Source organism: Brachyhypopomus gauderio, chromosome 6 (genome assembly GCF_052324685.1).
Source record: "Brachyhypopomus gauderio isolate BG-103 chromosome 6, BGAUD_0.2, whole genome shotgun sequence".
NCBI classification, from domain to species: Eukaryota; Metazoa; Chordata; class Actinopteri; order Gymnotiformes; family Hypopomidae; genus Brachyhypopomus; species Brachyhypopomus gauderio.
In genome coordinates this window covers 21,618,964-21,640,373 of record NC_135216.1, presented here as the reverse complement: position 1 = coordinate 21,640,373, position 21,410 = coordinate 21,618,964, and the positions used below count along the sequence as shown (strand labels likewise).

General features: G+C 42.3%; 1 protein-coding gene across 8 annotated transcripts; it reads right to left on the bottom strand.

The window, feature by feature from the left end:
* Window positions 1-1,454: 1,454 nt before the first annotated feature.
* Window positions 1,455-21,153, bottom strand: cgnb (cingulin b). Of its 8 annotated transcripts, XM_077009640.1 has the most exons (22): window positions 20,978-21,152; window positions 15,684-16,772; window positions 14,849-14,949; window positions 14,541-14,610; window positions 12,050-12,168; window positions 11,659-11,791; window positions 11,143-11,355; window positions 10,837-10,964; window positions 9,700-9,726; window positions 8,812-8,959; window positions 7,159-7,368; window positions 6,866-6,961; window positions 6,461-6,703; window positions 6,204-6,374; window positions 4,448-4,609; window positions 3,858-3,947; window positions 3,632-3,715; window positions 3,413-3,531; window positions 3,144-3,252; window positions 2,825-2,988; window positions 2,631-2,659; window positions 1,455-2,255 (listed from the first exon to the last, which is right to left on the bottom strand). In XM_077009640.1, the coding sequence occupies exons 2-22, from the start codon at window positions 16,761-16,763 to the stop codon at window positions 2,209-2,211; spliced, it is 3,543 nt and encodes a 1,180-aa protein (XP_076865755.1). In that variant the 5' UTR covers window positions 16,764-16,772; window positions 20,978-21,152; the 3' UTR covers window positions 1,455-2,208. The 8 variants fall into 8 exon arrangements, with proteins under 8 accessions (XP_076865755.1, XP_076865750.1, XP_076865751.1 ...); XM_077009635.1 differs by lacking the exon at window positions 2,631-2,659 and having other exon boundaries at window positions 2,851-2,988; window positions 12,050-12,165; window positions 20,978-21,153; XM_077009636.1 differs by lacking the exon at window positions 2,631-2,659.
* Window positions 21,154-21,410: the final 257 nt, after the last annotated feature.

Below are 21,410 nucleotides of genomic sequence, written 5' to 3'. Positions count from 1 at the left end.
TTCCCCATTTTCGTGCTCTTCATCATCATCTCATCATCTTGCAGTAATGGACTCCATTGTTGTGCAAACCACAATTTCCAAATTGTGGCCTCCTTTAGGAATCCGGCTCTGATTTCTAAAGATTTTTTAATATTAGCTAGAAGTGTTTTCACCTGTAAGGACTGGGTTTGGATTTTGGTAGGTGGGTGTAGCAGTTGTATGGCAGTGTGTTCCAGAAGAAGCATATAGTTTTCAGTTTTGAATGTAGTGTCCAATATAGGGAACTGTGTTTAATGTTTTGCAAAAAGAGTGTAAGGCGGACAACGTATTTAGTGCTCCAGGTCAATAGATAGGCTAGTGGTTTCCAAATAACATGTAACTTGGTGGTTAGCACGTTTGCCTCTCAGCACTGGGGTCTTTGGTTCAAGTCCCTATCTGAGTGGAGTTTCCATGTTCTCCCCATGTCTGCGTGGGTTTCCTCTGGGGTCTCCGGTTTCCTCCCACAGTCCAAAGACATGGAGGTTAGGTAAATTCCCTGACAAATTCTCCCTGAGTGTGTTTCTGTGTCTCTCTCCAATAAAAAAAACAATTGTCTGAGTGTCTGTGCATGAATGTGTGTGTGCTTGTATGTCCAGTGGTGTATGGTGCTCTGTCACTAGGGCAGGGGTGGCCAACTCGTCAGAGACCAAGAGCCACTTTTTTTTACTGAGTTACGGCAAAGAACCACATCATACATGGGCATGTAAATTGTTGGGGGGGGGGGGAGTGTAAATTGTTGAAGGGGGGGGGTGTTGTAATGGACAAAAAATAAGTATTATATCGCAATCAATCGATCGCCAGCAGTTGGCGAATTAGTAACTCGTGTGAAGACAGTCAAATGCGTGTTTTCCACTACGCCGGTTTTAAAAGTATTAGCGGCTCGCTAGGCTTGTAAACAAACCGCGCAGCACGAAGATGTAGCAGTGTGTCGGTCAGGTGAGTGCAGGTGAGAGCGGACCGGCTGGGGAGCCGCATGAAACCAGGCAAAGAGCCGCAGGTTGGCCATACAAGTACCACTTTTTGGGTCTTAGCAAAAAACTGTAATGCCTGCAACTTATTTTCAGAATAGTGCAAATCTATACTGCTAAACAAGCTGTATACCACCTTCTCTTTCAAAGTTATTTCTAAGTTTAATTTCAGTTTTTTGTGGAATATATTTATATTTTTTCCTATTAGTTTTGACATAACTCCCCTGTCTAGAGAGTTTTTCCTTGCCACCGTCACCCCTGATTTACTCATTAGGGATCTGGAACCATGCGCTTGTAAATCAATCAATCAAAATTTCATGTTTGGGGGACGACCCACCTGCCCCTTGGCATCAGAACTGCTTTTCTGCTTACATAAGTGTAGAATTGGTAGAAAAAAACAGATTAATCAATAAAAATTTTAAAAAGTGTAAAAAAAAGCACGACAAAAATCAAATAATGCATACAATGTGAAATAAACTAGTTTGTTTTTATTTCACATTTGTCACAAGCATAAACGGGAATGTAGTATTACACCAGTGTGGAGTATTTCAGCTGGCTTCAACAAAATACCCATTTATACACAGCATATTTGACAGTATTCCTTCAATTTCCAAGAGCTAAACGGAATCAGCTTATATTTGGTTAAGTCTTCATTTTATCACATGCTCACTTGATTTACTGTACTGAAGATTAATTTCTTTATTGTTTCTTCACTTAATGTCTCTTCACACCAAGACTTTAAGGTTTTTTTTCCTTAAAGAATTAAGGCATTCAAAAATGTATACTACATTTTCAATTTTTACAGTAGCAAACTACATTGTAAAATGTTTCTTACAATTGCTTCACACAAATAGCAGTAGTTGGAAGCTTTACCGCATTGAATTATCATTGATTATCATGGTTCTGTTCCACAAGATTAAACTACTCAAAATGTAAAAGTCAGCCTGAAAAGTTATCACCACAGGATCCATTAGAAACTTGAGGACTTCTCCCAATGATTTGGTCATCATTTTCTGAGTAAACAACCATATACATCTCTACCTAATCCAAAAAGGGACCAACTTTTACTCTGTTGTCATTAGCCACATTTTAACCTGTTTAAAGCAAGTACTCCCTACTGCCCCCTTCCTTACTCATTAACAGTTGCTCGTCTGTAGCGGAGACTCGGTCAGGATGGACGTTATGCTGTTCGAGTCGAAGTACCCATCCTCGTCCTCGGAACTCAGAGTGGATGCCACAGTTGGACGTCTCGTTTGCTGAGCCTTCCTCCTAACAAAACACACACATCAGACACTCAGGGTGCTAGTACAGCAAAATTGATTTATGCAAATGTGTGAATGGCTTAGTTTTCCCAGTGGTCCCAATCCAATCACATGTCCAAGTGCCTCAATCATCAGAAATTATTTTGCAGTGTAAAATCAAAAACAAAGCTCACTCAACAAGAACAATGACATTTCTACAAGAGATATGTAGAAAGTTTAATTAAAAGGATCGTGCCTAAAATAAATGTATTCAACAGAAGATACTTAGGCATGCTCATTGACATTCGAATGGATGCTGCATCAAATTAAATGCTTCCACTCTGCAATGCAAATTCAAAAGCATGTCATGCTAGTCATGAAAGAAAATTTCAGTGTTCAGTACCTTTCAAAACAAAGCATTCTTCAAAGGACCTTTTCCAAGTAGAACAAAATAGTTATTTTAAGCAGCCTTATTTCAACCAATAATAAACTTTGCAAAAGCCCTTTAATGGAAGAGTAATATCAACATCAGCATCATCTGAGCTTATCAGATGGATGTTTGATTGGACACTGGGATGATGTAGGAGGTGTACGGACTTGAGCTCATTCTCCAGAGTGCTGACTTTGGCCTGAAGCGCCTCCTTCAGCAGCTGCTGCTCCTCCAGCTCCCGGAGAACCTTCCGCCTCACGCCTTCCAGGCGCTCCACCTCTCCCTCGCTCTCATCCACCTGCCTCTTCAGGGACTTCACCCGCAGGGAGAGCTACACACATGTGCACGCAAGCAAACGCACAGGAGATGCACAAATCAAGCAATCACATAGGCAGCTGTGTAAAGTATACTAGGTGTTTGGAACTGCAATGTGAGGGCGTGTGCGTGCATGTACATGTGCACGTGTGAGTGAGAGTGTGTGCATGCCTGGTCTCTCTGTTCAGCATGCTGGTTTCTCTCCTGGTCGAGTGTGGCATTCACATCCTTTAGCTTCCTCTCCATCCTCCTTTGGGCTGCTAGAATGCTGTTCTTCTCTCTGATTATCCATTAGTACAAACAGCAACACTGCGGCAACTGTCCAGTTTTTCAAGTGCATAGCTTTGTGCTGTCCACAATACAGTCTCATTCATGAGCATGTAGAAAAGAGTGTGTGTGTGTGTGTGTGTGTTTGTGTGTGTGTGTAAGGTTGTTTATACCTTTCTTCACTGCGTAACCTGTCCTCTAGCTCCTGGACCTTGCTCTCCAGCAGGGTCACACCAGCAGATGGTCGAGGTTGACCTTCCATATCAGTTATACGACTCCTCAGCTCCTTCACCTTTCCAGCGGATACACACAACAGGAAGACATTTGCAAATCATGTCTTCCCCCAGTTAGTTACAATGACCTACATGAAACTGAGGTGCGTGTTTGCATACTTGTCTCTCTAGTGAACTCTTGTCCATCTCAAGGTCGTGTCTGCCCGAGCGCTCTTGCATCAGTTCAGAGCGAAGCTGGTCCACCTTAAAAGAAAATACAGGAGTTAAACCCTTCAAGACTGCAAAACTGTAGGAAAAGTAGACATGACACTTTTGAAATCCAGGTCCACAGCTATTCATACTAAGCTGTAATAAACTGTGAGAAAGCAACGGAGCCTGGAAGCACCTGTTCACGGCTGCGTGTGATGCGTTCATTCAGTAGCTCTACTCCACTCTTTTCTTCATCTAGCTCGATCTCCATAGTCTTCAATTTGTCCTGATAGGCCGTACACACACGTATACACGTACACACGTACACACGCCTATTACACTCTAAAACAAAATTTCTGCAAAAATATTATTATTATTATTATTATTCTCTGAAAAAAATCCCATACTCTGCCAATGTATGTGAACTTATGAGCCAAATTATAATGCATATATAATCTATGACGTGAAATGTGGGTAAGAGTGCTCAGAATTATTATAATGTCATGTAATGTCTAAATACTGCTATGTATACAACTTAAAATGTATTCCACCCTTTTCTCATATAAAAACAAGGGCCAGAAAAAAATTCACTACGTCATTTTCATGTTTTCCCATTCTTATCTTTGCACAGAGAAGACCACATCAATAATGAGCCTGCACTCTTCCCTACACCTTAAACATCTGAAGCCATCTGTGAAACCAGCAACTGTCCCTATATGGACAAAGGTGAGGAGGAATTGGAGGAGAGAGTGACACAGAATATACATGACCACACACATCCCCCACCTCTAGAATCCGGATCTCCCTGTTACGGTCCGTCTGGGACGTCCTTTCTGTGTCCAGCTCACTCTCCAGGTGTTTGAGACGACTGCTAAGTAATTCCTTATCCAACTGAGCGCTCTCCTTCTCCTCAGAACACGTGAGCAGCTCCTTCTTCAGACGAGACACCTGACACACACACACACACACACACACACAAGACCGTAAATAAACCTTTTCTACAGTATGTGCCAAAATTAATTAAAAGTTAGAGTTAAACTAAAAGTTCCAAGTAAAAACATTTAGATGAAAGGGGTTTTCAGCAAAGGTCTGTCTCTGGACTGAAACCACCATTGCACTGCCATCAGAAGGAGACTGACCCCAAAAATCAGAGAGCTGCTAAAGTGAGAGGAAAGAAAACACCTCCAAGAAACAGGGCCCACCATCAGCAACATTTGTACACAAACAGCACAGTGGATCAGGTCTGTAAATGGTCAAATCTATTACACATGGCTGCTATCTGCTTTTGTTAAATCCTAGGAGCAGAATGTGATTATTCAATTCAATTATTCAATGAGTGGGGTAGTGCTAACATTGGTTAACTAAGGTAAAATGTTGGCTTTAGCTAGCCAATGTTAGTTAACTAAACTGTACCATCATGTAAATGTTAGAAACTAGCTAATGTTTGCGTTATCAGTAGACACTTGCAAGAGACACTTGCAGTGGTATGAAAAAGTTTTTGCCCCCTTCCTGAATTCCTGATTTTTTCCATGTTTGTCACACTTAAATGTTTCGGAACATCAAACCAATTTAAATATTAGTCAAAGACAACACAGGTAAACACAAAATGCTATTTTTAAATGAAGGTGTTTATTATTAAGGGAGAAAAAATCCAAACCTACATGGCCCTGTGTGAAAAAGTGATAGCCTCCTTGTTAAAACATACCATTACTGTGGTTTCTGACACCTGAGTACACTGTCTCTAGTCACACCCAGGCCTGATTATTGCCACAGCTGTTCTCAATCAAGACATCACTTAAATAGGATTTGCCTGACCAAGTGAAGTCCACCAAAAGATCTTTAAAAGCTACACATGCCGAGATCCAAAGAAATTCAGGAACAAACACTTTTTTACACCACTGTAAGTCGAAGTGCATCAAACAATGTAGACAGCTAGCTACTTACACTAACCTACAGTTAATTAAGGGAGCCACCATCAGTGGGACTAGGGCAGGCAGACAAGACATAAAATGAAAAAAAATGGTATAGTCATCTTTATGGATGTCATATTACAAGATTCTTCCATGCATGAGTATTGTAATATTTACAATTACAGGTAATATGGATATATAAATCTTCAACCCCTACATTTGATTTGTTGATTTCACTAAAGAGTACAAGCAGGTGCAGTGGAGACGGAAAGTGCCATTATGTCTAGGAACCGTCTAATGTAGGACAGTCAAGGCTTATCCCCACCCTTTAGGACCATGGACAGGTGCTTGGGCAATGTCATAAAGGACAAACACAATGAGGCACCCTACCTCAACATGGCTTCAGTACATCAATCCAAAACCACAACTTTATTTCTTCACACATCCACTGCTGTAGACTGATAAGACCAAGAATAAGTGACAAGTTGACGCCACTGGAATCTCCCCAAGTCAGTTTAATTGAGAAAAGGTCTTTACGTCAGTGATGGCACCACGACATCAAACACACCAAGCTGTTAAGCAGCAAGCGAGGGCTGGACGAGCCAGGAGAAGGTGACCCCTGAACCCCTCACCTCTTCCTGCACCGCTTTGAGACTGCCCTGTGCCCTCTGCAGCTCCGTCAGACGCTCCTTGCTCAACCTCTGAGTTTCCTGCAGCTCTCGGCGAGAGCGATCCCGAAACTCTTCCAGCTGAGTCTGTAGTGCGTGCACAGAGAGGCGGGAATCTCCCATCATGGCCTCCATCTGAAAGGCACAATCAAATATTACTAACAGAACGCTGTTGTTTACAACAGACACCCGGAACCATGTGCACACCCGCACATGCTCACCTCCTTGTTCATCTTCTCCAGAGCTCGGTCGAGCAGCCTCTTCTGCTCCTCCAAGTCGGATTTGCCACGGCGCAGAGCCTCCCTCTCCTTCTCCCGCTCTTCCATTCTCCGACTGAGCTCCTCCTTCTCCTGCCCGAGCCGGGATGCAGTACGCCGGGCTTCATCCAGCTGAATCCGCAGGCTCCGGTTCTCCTCCTCTAGGACATCCGAATTACCGCTACTGCTACCAGAGTGCAGTCGGGACTGGACCAAGAAAAGAAAAAAAACAGGGGGGGTGCAGCCATGTGTTAAAAGTGTCTGGAGCTGTATTGCAGTTGGTTGCTCTTCACCTCATGCATGTGTTTTATTTTGCTTGCTTAAATAAGCGTTTAAGCTGGTATCTCCATACTGTCATATTGTCTTTACCACGCGAGCTAGTCTCTCTCTAAGGCGAGTGTTGGCCTCTTGAAGCTCCAGAACACTCTCACTGGTCGTGCCACCATCTTGAGCAGAGACTGGGAACTGGGGGAAATGACAAGGACAAGTTGGGGAGAGCACACAAAAACAGAAACAGAACTTCAGAGTAATTATACATTAAAAACTGTAACAAAAATCTGTTAAAGGGTTTCAGGTACATATACGATTTTTATAGAACTTCAATATAAAACTAACAATTACACTATGGCAATAAAGCATTTATACTGGTAATCACTCTCAACCTGTTGTGTCTCAAGCACTTTGGCAAGTTCCTCTTTGTTCTTCTTTGACTGGTCCGTCAGTCTTTCAATCTCGGCCTTCAGCTCCCATTCTTTGTCCTCGTTCGTCTTCTTCACAGACCTGAGCTCCTCCTCCTTCTTCGTCAGCTCCGCTTTTTGCTCAGCGAGTTTTAACTGTGCTTGCTCCAAATCCCTGCGATAGTGCTGCAGTTCCTGAATATAAAATACATGAAATTGTGACATTCAATTGGAAAAATCACAAGACTAAAATGTACATGTATTTAAAAGTACATCTGTTAAGGTGTGAATATGGGGTGAATCATAAAATCAACTTAAAGTGGCTATCACTATCAAGTATGTTTCAATACCAAAAAGCCACTTTATGTTATGTTTTAAAAAAATGTGTTCAGTTGAATAAATGCTGGTAGACTCAGTATGGTCTTAAATCAAAATGTCAAAACATAAAAGCAGAAGTAAGTCATTAAGTTTCCGAGTACTTCATCTACAACTATCAGTTGCTGCAGAAAAAGGCTGCCCTGGGCTAATCAGCAATTTAACATTTCAACATGGCCTGACTCTGTTAACCAATCAGAAAATGTTTCTACAAAGAGCCAGTCCCCAATCCCTATCATTTATTTTGCATGAGCACACAGGTAAACAGAGTTACATAAAGAGGTAAAGTAATCGCTGAGCTGTCTTTGGAGGGAGACTTTCAAAACAGGTTTGGGGAGGGAGGTCTCTATGACAGCAGCTTAATGTAAATACCTTCAAAATCAGACCCTTCCCAAACATCATAATATTTAATTTTCATAAAATTCCATTTTAATGCTCATCAGTACTGCTTTATCAAATGAATACTTGTTTTTTTATTAATTTTGTGGAATAGTGAATATACAATAGTATATTAGTAATTCCAATATAAAAAATTCTTTCCATCTTACCACATACAGTGTAAAATCTGTTTATGCTAGTCACTGGATACCAACCAGCAATTACAATACCATCCTTTGAACTTACTGGATATCTGCATACATGTACATTTCAAATTAACCAATGAAAATGTTCTGTGTGTAGGAGTGTGTGGTGTGTGTGTGGTGTGTTACCTGGGCTGATGAAGGGGCGTCTGTCTCACACGTCTCCCTCATGTGTGTAGGAGTGTGTGATGTGTGTGTTGGAGTGTTACCTGGGCTGATGAAGCATCTGTCTCACACGTCTCTCTCATGTGTGTAGGAGTGTGTGGTGTGTGTGTTGGTGTGTTACCTGAACTGATGAAGGTGCATCTGTCTCACACGTCTCCCTCATGTGTGTAGGAGTGTGTGGTGTGTGTGTTGGTGTGTTACCTGGGCTGATGAAGGGGCGTCTGTCTCACACGTCTCCCTCATGTGTGTAGGAGTGTGTGGTGTGTGTGTGGTGTGTTACCTGGACTGATGAAGGGGCGTCTGTCTCACACGTCTCCCTCGTGTGTAGGAGTGTGTGATGTGTGTGTTGGTGTGTTCCCTGGGCTGATGAAGGTGCGTCTGTCTCACACGTCTCCCTCATGTGTGTAGGAGTGTGTGGTGTGTGTGTTGGTGTGTTACCTGGGCTGATGAAGCATCTGTCTCACACGTCTTCCTCATGTGTGTAGGAGTGTGTGATGTGTGCGTGTTGGAGTGTTACCTGGGCTGATGAAGGTGCATCTGTCTCACACGTCTCCCTCATACTCAGCAGTTTCTCCATTTCCTTCTTCTCCTGCTGAGCTTGGAGCAGCCTACACAAAGCACACAGTCCAGCACCACAACACACGTCACGGGCAGTCACTTCAAAACTAGAGACCGCACGCACACACACACACACACCTCAGTATAAAACCTAGGTGCAAAAATCATTCATTGAAATGTATGAATCATAAGGCCAAATTTTGTTCTTGTATAAGAAATGAAATACAATGAAATATGCAAAATATAGAAATATTTAATATTAATATTTATTTAAATATTTAAATAAATATTATTTAAATAAACCATGATGTGTGTAACCATTAAGTTCACAAGTTACACTTCAATCATGTATGATTTATGTGGTTAGTGGTAATCAATAGTGATCATTTAATTTTGATTACATTTATGTGATTATAATTCAAGACTTCAGTAATCACTTTGATTTTAATTGATTCAGTTATTTTTTGTCAAAACCCAAAATGCTAAATAGTTATGTGATAGAAGCATTAATAAGAAAGGCCAGATTCATTCAAACCATATTAAAACTCAAACAAACTAATATCACAACCTTTAATAAAATCAAAAGACCTTCAACGGTCAAAGGTTGCATTATTATCTTTGTTAAAGGAGCAATACATAGCATTTTCCTTGAAAATATATTACACATGAAAGAGTTCCATATACCAAGTAATATTTCTGGTGATTCAACTACTTTGGTCAATGTGACTAGCAGAAAAGCAGACACGTGCTGCACTGGTCAAAGTTAGAAGCTAAATAAGAAAATATTGTATTGTATGTATTGCTTCTGTAAGGCAGTCAGGCCCTTCAGTGAATCTACAGATCTCACTTTTGAAACGCGCTGTGCTGCCCTCGCCTGGCAAACAGAAACCACAGGGGCATTAGTCATGCATTAGACAACAAACACCATGATACATTCAATTAAAAAACAGAAAATAACCACACAACACAAGAGACACCTGAAATTACTGGATAGGAAATTAAGGCCAATTCCCACAGAGCTGAAACACTAATGTTTGATGGTTTATTCACTCTCAAACATTTTAGAAAAATGCCTTCTGGGACTGCCATATTGGTAGGAATATTTTGCCATATTATTCTCCTTTTCATAGGCTGCTTTCATAGGCATAGAAGCCACATTTTATTATAAAGCTTTCAGATTTTAGACTGGCCATTATTCAAACAGCTTCATCTTGCCCCAGTCAACGGAGGGAATGTAAATTCGAACAGAATCCCCTTTAGAGAAATCAAATAATCTGGGTCTGAAAAGCTGCCTACTTAAGATTTTTGGGATATAAACAGCATTATTACTACAAACAATTAAAACCACTCTCTCATAGCAGCATCAGACTACAAAAACATGTTTGTGTTGAGAACGAACGGAACAGAGCTCAAATGTTAACACACATGAAGTAAACCCAATATCTGACAGCTCGGACCGTCTCTCTTCAAAGGATAGACAACAGTGACTAATACACAGGAAGTGCCCTACCAGTCAGTTGTGTGTACATATGATAACATTTATACACAATCCTAATAAGGGAAAATACCCACTACACCTTTAATAAACATTAGGCTGAACTTTGGGTGAGGATAGTATGTGTACGTGAAGCCAGACACTTTGCAACACACTTTACTAGCTGAACACATACTGCCCTGTCAGTATGAACCTCAAATTGTATATGTATATATGGCACCCAGTTAACATATGGTACAATAATTTGTGTGATTGCAAGACCAGTCTTGCAAGACTTGCAAGACATGTGGAGGTTTTGTTCCCCTTTATTTGCTACCATACCAAATAAACAGCAGCAGTTGGGCTCGTGATGAGGAACCTGAGCATTCCTTGTAGCATCTACCCAACACCGTGTGCTTGCTGCCATTTTCCCCCACTTCCCCCGCTGAAGGGTCCTCCCAGCTACTCCAACACTCCAACACGTGGTGTTTGTGCAGCGCGGGGACTCACTCTTGTTTGACGGAGGTCATCTGAGACCTCCACTGGTCGCCCTGTTCTTTGTAGCTGTCCAACTCGTCCTCCAGGGCCAGAATGGAGGCATTCACCTTCTGCCGCTCCTCCTCGATCTCCTGCTGGGACTAAGAGAGATGGGGAAGAACGCAGTGCAGCGTGGTGATCTACACCAGCCCTTATCCTTTCATTTTACTACAATCCACAACTCAAGAACAGAACTAACCTGACTCGTGAGTGCACTGTATAGATTTTAAATAAAGTGAACACTGTGGACTGGACAGGACGGTGTATGTGCAGCTATACCTGTGACACATGTTCCATGCTCTGCTGGAGAGCCTCCATATCTTGCCTATACTGCTCTCGCAGCGCCTCCATCTCTCGGTCATGAGAGGCCACCTCATCCTTCAGCGCCCCCTTCAGGGCGGTGAGCTCCCTCTCCCTCATTCGCAGGAGCTCCTCCTGCTTCTGACGCAGCATCACTGCCTCGGTCAGCTCTGCCCGAATCGCCATCAAGTCCTGCCGACGTGCACACAATGCTCAGTGACACAAGGCATCTGTAACATCACTCTGCACATCAGCTGCACGTCTGTGTACAGCGGTCTGCTTATCATTCACTTTTCTCAGTTCAATGCATGAGGATATTAAGGAGAAATCTGGATTATGAAATAATTGCATGCAACAAATATAGTCCAATTGCTGGGCATTTCTTCTGACGTCTGTAGTGATCCATGTGCTGTTTTGTGGGTATGTGGGGTGTGTGTTTGTGTGTGTGTGTGTGTGTGTGTGTGTGTGTGTGTGTGTGTGAGTGTGTGAGTGTACCGTGTGCAGAGTGTCCGTCTGAGGCGGGTTCTCCGACACTCTCCTGAGCTGCTCCTGCAGTCGAGCCAGCTCATCCTCCTGCTGATGTAAACGAGACTCCGCCTCCTCCTTCTCCACGCGCAGCTCCACCAGTCTGAACACACCAGAACATCACACACTTGTAGTGGATGAACAATTTTAAGAAAAATGCTACACAAATAGTAATATGTTATACAAATATTGTTAATAACATTCATAATTTCGATGAAATAGCTGAAACTAAGTGATATATCATTAAACAAACCATTTCTGAGGAGTTTCTAAAGAGTGTGCACATAGACACACACATGCCACCCACCTCCACACACCTCCCCACCTCCACACACCTCCCCACCCAAGTCTGTGCTCTTACTGCTCCTGGCCATGCAGCAGTTCTCTCTTGATCTGGTCCAGCTGCTGCTGTAGCTGTTTGTTCTTCCTCTCGGACTGGTCTGGCACAGTCTTCACACCACTCTCACCCAGTGTTGACTGCTGAACACACATACACACACCCACCATTCTTTTCAATATTCACACCACAGTCCATTTAGTATCACAAAATCATGCATTAAACTAAATATAAAAATGACACATAGGAAGAAACCAAAGATGCTTCCATGGACAAAAACAGGTGCAGTATTTGTGAATATAATACAGTAATTTGAATATTATTCTAGTATAAAGTATACGGGTTGTATAAAGTCTCATAGCTGCTATTATATCTAATAAATGTTCTGGAGCATGCATGAACATACATGCATAATTCAGTCAGCTGCCTCTCGATTACACCCTGGTCATCTCTACGGTTTCAGCGGGGACAGCTGGCTGGGCAGATCCTACACTGCAGATGTATGTTCTGTTGCCACTGCTGTCATAGCAACCACATTTGACCACTGTGCACCTGTTTTGCAGCAGGATCATGTGCTGCTGAAAAGCATCGCTCAATTGTTTTGTCAATTTTTTATCCAATAATAATCATTTTAAAAAACCTGATGTGAAGCAAAAAATTATGAGGTATGTACACTGACTGCAAAGAAATTACTGCTAAAAAATTAAAATAAAATGAAACAATGAGAGAATATTAAGGAAGTGTAACTGAAGATCGTTACACTCACAGAGGGTGGTTAAGCTAAGCTAAAGAAGCCATTACATAATCAGTTAATGTAAGCTGTTAACAGCCTAGCACTACAGTACTCGAATGACAAATCTCTGGGCCCAAACTGTTTCTTGCAATTTAATATTATCATGCAAGTAGCAGTCAAAAACTACCATACAGTGAAATGAGGTCTGCATCAGGACGTATCACACATAAAACATGAACATCTATCAGACTGCTAGAAGCAGCGGAGTTACTATATACTTCAACATCACTGGCCACAGTGATTAATTGTGTCTCCACTTCTTAAAAAGTAATATTTAAAAATGTTACAGATTTTATGTGTTAATTACAAGTAATCACCCAACAGCTAACCTTCACGCATTGCCTTTTGTCTATCAGACAAACTGTAGACTGTTAGAATACAAAGGAAATGTATCAGGCTTTGTGAAAGTAGCACATTTTTTGCACATTCTAAAAAAGTTAACATGGTTCTTCATTCAGGGGCAAAACCAGCCCAAAGAGTTAAGGCCTCCCACCATGGCTTCAGACCTTCACTCTGCTCCACGGTCACAGGTGCTGCGGTTCCTGGCAAGCATGTACTTTAACCCCAGAACTGTGGTGGCACTGTTGGGCAAAGCTACTCAAGTAGGAAGCCTAAAACTACTCTCGCCCACACAGTGAATGAGGAACAAGAGACGAATACCCCAATGTAAACACACACACACACACAGACACACACACACACACACTGTTAAACATCATGCAGCTGGTTAGAAAGCGCTTGTTGTTTTAAACAGTCAGAAGGACTGTACGGTTAAGGCGTGCCTCCATCACCAAACAGACGGCGTCACGGTTCTCGAGCAGCATGCCCCCTCATTCACGGGCCTTTACTGCGATCCCTCAGCCCAACCATCTACTCTTAACTACGTCACACTGGGCCGTGCGCCTTACGGCGGGTCCACGTCCACGCTCGGTTTGAACCAGGATTATGTCATCTAGAAGTGCATTCTGCTGTAGGTCTCAACCCCCACAAAAGCAGCACAGAGCCATGCCTGCAGGACGGAGGAGGCCAAGACCATGAGAGGTGCCACCCGCAGCGAGAGAGGCTGGCATGCAGAAGTCCATGTGGGCAGATGGAACACACTCCTGTCACTTTGCTCTTGTACATTTTACTCTTGAACAGACTAACTATGTATAGAGAAACAACGATTTAACGGATAACTGACGAGATGAAAGCCTGTCTCATGAAAACGCCCATGTGATGTCTTATATTCGCTGTGCTAATTCACCTCATTATGAGCCTCATTTTTCTATGCCTGAATGAACACCCAGTGCTTCAGAACCAGAACACAGGACAGCAATCACAAAGTCATTAATACTGCAAGATGCACACATGAGAACAGCAGCATGGATGATAACCAGTATGTGCTCCTGGTCTAACTCTATTATTGATGTAGCACAAGGACTCTAAACCAGCCCCTAATCAGCTTTCCTCATTAGGACAGCTGTTGCCAAGCTACAGTAGCGAGATGATCTGTATACAGGAGGGTTTATGAAAACAAATAGTGCAGAAATACCACAAGAACATTCACACGAAACACACACACACACACACACACAGACGTTCACTCACACACAGAGACACAACCACTGAGACATGCTGCTATTCTTGTAGTGTCCTCTTTCACGCATGCTGACAAAAGTGGCCCAGTTCCACTGAGCTCTGGAGAATGCCAATGACTCAGGTGAATGTGAGCATGCTAACCTTCACCCCACTGAGGCACTCCTGAATGAGACTGGCCTTGCGCCTCAGGAATGCGTCGCTCTCAGAAGACCTGATGGGGAGAGGTAGACAAAGGAGAAATGAATAACATATTGAGCCAAACATTTTCTCAAAAGGATACGCCATCTTTAAAAAAATAATAAAATAATTTTTTTAAGTCTTGGCCCAGTTGAAAGTGGTAAATTAACTGTGATGGAGAGGTACATTACAACATAGTAATTTACTGTACAGACAAGACTCCATTTGTTATAAAAACTTATTTGTCCTAAAGGAAAATATAACTAATTTACCCTTCTTGTAGGATGTTGTAAATGGCTTGTTTGAGCTGATCTTCCTCACCACTCACTGAATTGGTATTTTGACTTTGGCTCTTCAGACGTTCAGGTGCCATCTAAAACAGGAGAGCAGACACTTCATGGGTGCTAGCGCATTGCATGTTCACTATAATAGTGCATCACTATAATAGTGTCTTCATTAAAGCAGCTGGAGACAGCCCATGGTCTTTGGGGAAGTCCATTACCTTTTCAATCCAAACAGTTCTTAGGAACTTCCACCCGTAGATGGCATATGGCATACACGGAACTCGGTTATTAAAGTTTAAAAGGAAGTTCTTTCTGGGGTTGCCACCTGTACTTGAACTTATAACAGGGTCAGGACAAGGGGGTTGCTGTCAGCGGTTAGCAGGGTATCTAGATATTCTCTGCCATGGTAGCAGATTAGTGTAATTCGTTCTGTCCATAGTGTTAACAGAACATTGGCAGTGCCCAACAACTGTTTAAAGTTAGTTGCCTAGTTACAGAATGAATCAAATATATACAAACCAAAAAATATTTTAAAAACAAAATATTGCTGATTATATTTTAATGTTTACACATTTGCAAGAATATAAGCCAAGACATATTTAAATATTTAACCCAATTACATTCTGTCCATTTTATTTTGGAATACTTTGAAGGTGCTAAAAGGTGAGAAAGGCCATGATGTGATCTAAGGACCATGGAGTATAGCAGACCCATACTGCCTGCCAGCTAGGGGATATGTGGGGTGATGGCCAGTGATGTAGCTTCAGGAAATTCTTCAAAAACACTTCAAATACTTCTGTCTACAACCTACATTAACACATACCTGCTTCTTTGATATGGAAGGTGCTGTTTCCATGAGAACAAACGTCTTTGGTGATTGACTGAACGTAGGCGGCTTTGACACAGGAACCGCAGGCACCTTGGCCACAGATGCAGAACTCCGCCCAAGACTGCTGGAGGTTGTGGGTATAGGGGAGCTGAGGGTGGAAGTCAGTTTGGTGGCCGCAGTGGGAGCATATCGGTTTATAGTTGGAGATGGTGGTGGAGGATCTTCTCGCCCCTCCTTGCGGGAATCCAAGCTGCGAGAACGCGTTCGCTCTTCAAACTGTAGACGTGTTCGAACTCCAGAGCGGCCTCTAGTCTGGTTAGGCATGCCAGAAGTGCCATTGCTTGGGCTACTGCTATTGAACTTACTGATGAGTTTATTAATGGGAGCTAATGATTTGGTGTCAATGGCTTCACCTGGTGGCTCAGCATATGCTGGAGACTCAGGAAAAGCCCCTGCTGATGTAGGCTGCTTTCCAGTCCCATTCAAACCTGCTCCAGTATTACCAATCTGGCCAACCCGCCTCAGCCCTGCTTCGTTCAGGCCTCCAAGGTCTTGCTTCTCCAAACCACAGGCTGGAGGAGTTGAAGCGGGGCGTTCTACTGCACCTCCCTCGCCCTCCCCGTGACTCCCTGCTTGTCCATCACCAGGTGGTCTTCTCAAAGGGCTCCCAAACTCTGCAACATTTTCTTCAGCAGATGAACCCATTTGCCCAAATGGTCCATAAGGGTCCTTGGGAGTTTGGCTTCCATCTCTCTGCCCTCGCGGAATGCTGCTGAATGGGGAAGAATGTCCACTGGCTGGCATCTGGGCCTGGGGCTGTGTCTTTAGCTGTACCCCATAAGAGTCCCCTTTCTCCCCATCCTTCAACACCACGTAGGGTTGCCCCGAGATGCCCTGAACTCTCACTGCTACTCCGTACTTGGAGGACGGTGGGGTTCCGCCACCTCCAGCGCTTCCTCCAACACCCCGACTCCTCTCCACGTAGCCTCCGCCCGTATCGTCCAGGTCCTTGATGAAGCGGATCTGGACACCGTAGTCCAGTGGAGGCTTTCTGTCCGCTGAGAGGGAGCTCATTGTGGCCAGCTGTGAAGACAAGATTTTCCAATTAGACAAAACTCAGTGCCATTGTAGGTGGGTGGAGGCTGTTCTTATTCAGTCCCAGATAACGCAGGCTACATGCAAGACTGACTCAACTTAAAGGCACACTTGTTTAGGGCCATGTTTTTGAGACTACGGCCACTTTAAATACCCAAAGAACGAGCAGAAAACTAACGTAAACTGATCCCCTTGGAATATGAGACTGAACAGACCCCTCCTTTCAGTTCCAAAATGCAGCACAGGAACAACGCAATGCAAACATTTTTTTCCCCTCCGTCTCAGTAGTCAGCATACCAGCATCACCCAGACTCAAAAAGACGAGACACAAATGGGAATGAATTCTTGCTATGAAGTAGCATAACTGAAGCCAAAAAGCAACTATGGAAAATTGAAATCAACAACACTGCAAACAGGATTCTTTTACATCCAGTTCTCAGTGGAAGCCATCTGCTGCACACGTTTGAGCATTACGACTACTGTTCTAGTGGGTGGGAAGGAGTCCTCTTTTCCTGCAATGCCAGCTAGTCAAAAGATGCCTATAGGGCCATAAAAAAAAAGCAGCAGCATGGAACTGCGCTCAGCAGTTAGCACTTTCTCTCCTAGTGTGGTGATCCTCTACAACTCTGCACAGGCAGCAGTTCAAGAAGATTCAGCGACTGTCTTCGCAGGAAGAAGAAGCAGAATCAGGTTTTAACCCTGACCCTCCCAGACTGGTATCTGTCATGGAAGAGACCAATGATAGGTGATTGGTTATGAAGAATCATACCCTCTTTCTATTCCTATGTTTTTTGATACTCAGATTTTGTTTCAGATTCAGAATAAATGCATCTTTAAAACGCAGGCACACACATTTTACAAAATATCACTCAATTCATTTTCAAATTCATTATTCATTTCATTAATCTCAATTGGAATATGAGGCTCTTTTGAAGAAAGCACTTCCCTGAAGAACAATCATGAAATGATTTACATTCTTGCTGCAGCTAAGCAAAAATATCAATTATTTTTCTCACACACACACACTTCATGTATTAAGCTGTTCTTTGTCAAATCACTTTATTCAAAAATATCCCCAAATGGAGTCACTGGTGTGTATATGATGGTTTGGCTACAAATCCAACTACTGGGTTAACCAACAGCTACTGATGAATATTCAACTTCATTATGTCTGTTGGGAGGGAGAGAGGGAGAGAGAGAGGGGGGGGGGGGGGGCGTAGCAGCGGGTCAGATCAGGTTCTGGGATGTTCCCCAGGTCAGTTTCTTGACTGCAGCTTAGGTGTAGAATGCCTGGGAAATTGGGAAATACTTGCTGACCTAAAGCATCGGAGCAGAACATGTTTGTTGTTATGCACTGGGGGTCTTGAATACAGCAACCCCCCTCCAAACAACACACACACCCTATCTACTCTTCCCATTACACTTGTTTTTTGCAACCTGACCTCTGTCCTTGATGCATGCATGTGCGTTTGTGTGTGTGCTTACCCCTGTCAGCATTTGCTCTGAGACTACAGTTACAATGGCCTTCACAGAGACCAAGGCATTTGCTGAAATACCTCACAGGTATTTCCAAATCGATTCATTTGGCTGTCAATTAGTAACCAACTGTTGGTGGGGAGGAAGGCTGTAGCATTTCACCAGGGTGCTTTCTGTAGTGTTGGTGCCCATCAGCCTCACAGTTAGCCATTGTCTTCTGCACATAGTCAGAATTCCAGACATTCTCATTAGACATATACCGCTGCATGAGTTCAAGGAAGACAATTAGAAAAGTGGCACAGTGTCCTAAAAGAGGATGGACAGTGTGTGAAAGGACATGTTCCTAAAAGCATACAAGCAAAGATCACATCCATTCATCCTGGATATCAGCAGATTCCCCAGTCTCCAAATGTTATTTCCAAATCTCCAAACACAATGCTAAACTATGCAGTTCATCTAAATATCAGCAGGAATCACAGTATTAAGCATACAAGATCATAGTCACAATTTAAAGTCTCTTTAACACCACACATTTGTTGATAATGAACACTTGCACCCAATTGCATAAAAAGTAAAAGGTAGTGAAATATGTAAAGCTGACGTGGTATATTTTCCCTCCAGAAACTGAATTTGCCTCTTGTTTTGAATACATTAGCTGCCACCTGATTGGCCGCTCTGTGCCAATCTCATGATCTTTTTTAATGGGAGAGTTACCCTAGCTTGTGTTGCTGGTCCATCTGTGATTTTATAAGATCTGTCTTTTCAAACCTTTGGGAATATCTGTTCAGGTTTCTTGAATAGCCCAGTTGGTATTTACTTTTAATACAGTCGTTGATATGGCTACAAAATGTTATCCTTTTACATTAGCCTTCATCAGACTTTCACCACCCTGGTCTCACAGTCCTTGCACCAGATATGTCATCATCAGAAGGAATGTCATTGGACAGGAACATCAAGTCTCAAGCCCCCACCCCCCCCCCCCCCCCCTTACAAACAAAACACGTTGTGTGTTGATCTACAGGTCTAAACAACCACGTTTTGTCTCAGTGCACCTTAGAGCCTCATGCCTTTGCCTAACTTTGTTCCTTTTATATTCTCTGTGGTCTATTTTCTCCACTGTCAACGATAGATACCATAACGATATAATAAACTTTTGTTTGTGAATATGACACTGGGATTAGACTTTTTTACCAAGAACCATTTTTCCTGCAAATGTCTTTCCTGTCTTTCCTCCAAAGACTTTCCTGCAAATGCCTGATTCCTTGTTGAGTCTAATATTTCTGATATGTTTAGTACTGTTTCTGTTCAGAGCGTTTAGCATTCACATCTGACATAAAAAACACAGAATCAAGTTCAGGCCTGTGGACATGTATTGAATGAGTAGTCTAAACAAAGCAGACTCATTTGTCCTTCCAATATTCACAGGTGTAAACTATATAATCTTCTGATTAACATTACAATACCATTACCTAGTGAGGGCAACTGTAAAAAGTCACAATACTGTGATACACTGTCTCTGATGCTGCTCTCAATTATCGTATTAGGTCCACTAGGCATTTTACACCTGTAGGAGCAATTCATTGTGAGCACTGTGAATTTTAGTTTTTCATTTATATCAAATGCAACGTAAGGGTATTTTACGAAAATCTTGCTTTGCATATAAAACCTATTTGGAGAGTCAGCAACACTACTGCTACTTTAAAAACCCATCTAAACAACTCAAATTGTGTTCTTTATATGTGTATATAAAACCAACCAACCAACCGTGGCGTTTTAACCAACTCGGCTTATGCAACTATTTTAAAATATAGCAGTAATTAAGTGCATGTCAAAATGGTTTACAATTCTATTCTTCAGCAAAGCTGTCTCAGTTCAGCGAATGCAACTGTTTAAAATGCATTCTATGAAAAGAAAGTAGCCTAAATAATAACCACTTTCAGCAACAAATGTGCAAGCTAAAATCAATATCTTTGAAATACAGAAACAACTATGAGCTTCCAAAGAAAATGTTATATGGCTTAGAAGAAAACTATACGTCCTCGAAAAGACTTTTCCAAAACACTACAATTTAATTGCGTCATACCAATCCAGCAGGTCCGTCAGTATCGGTGGGAGCGAAACTCAATGCTTGTTTGAGCCTTAACCAAGAGTAAGAGTGAAACACTAGCTTATTCACAACAGCTTTAAAAAGATGTTTTAAACATTACTACTCCCGTGCGACAGTTTTAATGGACTAAATGTGTTATAAAATAGACCTGATTGTAATTCTACGTGACTATATGATTGTATGTACTGGCTGCAGACGGTCAACTTTAAACACGTAATTTCACTGGCCTAAACAAATGAGTTAATATTGTCATATGTCCTTGTCAGTGGGTTATCATTTTCAAAACATTACTTTACGTTACAGCTGTAGTTCAATGTTTAATGGGTTGTTAGACTTTAAACAATAAAGCCGCGCTGTTCTGAACCCCAAAGCGGAGTATTTTCATTTTCACTGGAAAAAGCTACTGGAAAGACATCCTCAAAGCAACAGGTGGTCAGTCGATCAGCAAATACACGTAAGGTAGATGTAACTCAGAGTTTAAAGGAGTTCTTAAATTACGATCTAGTGTCTAGAGTAAAGATGAGTTTTAGTTTGGACGTGTTACCAGGTGCAAACACAGACGAGACCACGTAAACCGTGCTAAGTAAACAGTCGCGTTCCATTTGCTTACCGGAAAAACAAAGCTATCCCAGTCTTCAAGTAATGGCGACCAGTGACGGAGTCAAGTTCCCCTTTAATGTTTCAACATGTCAATTGAAAATGTTCTTCTTGAAAGAGGATGGAGAGTTCATGCACCCCGATGTCAATCCAAGAAAAAGAACTCTAGGACAACCTGTTGCATTTGCGTAAGCTATCTTTTAACCCGCCTCACGAAATTCCCCATTGGCTATACATTTTTCAAAGACTGCGTGTACGCACAAGTTATTGGCTAATGGCCAATGCCACTCTAATACAAACATTTCAGTATTAATCCACTAAACGCTCTTTTCGTGTACCCGTTTTTTTATTTCAAAGTGATGTAACGACAATTTAAACTTGACATATACTTTCTGGTTTAAGATATATGCTAAGTAAAAGGTTACTAAAGACAACACATCTCCCTA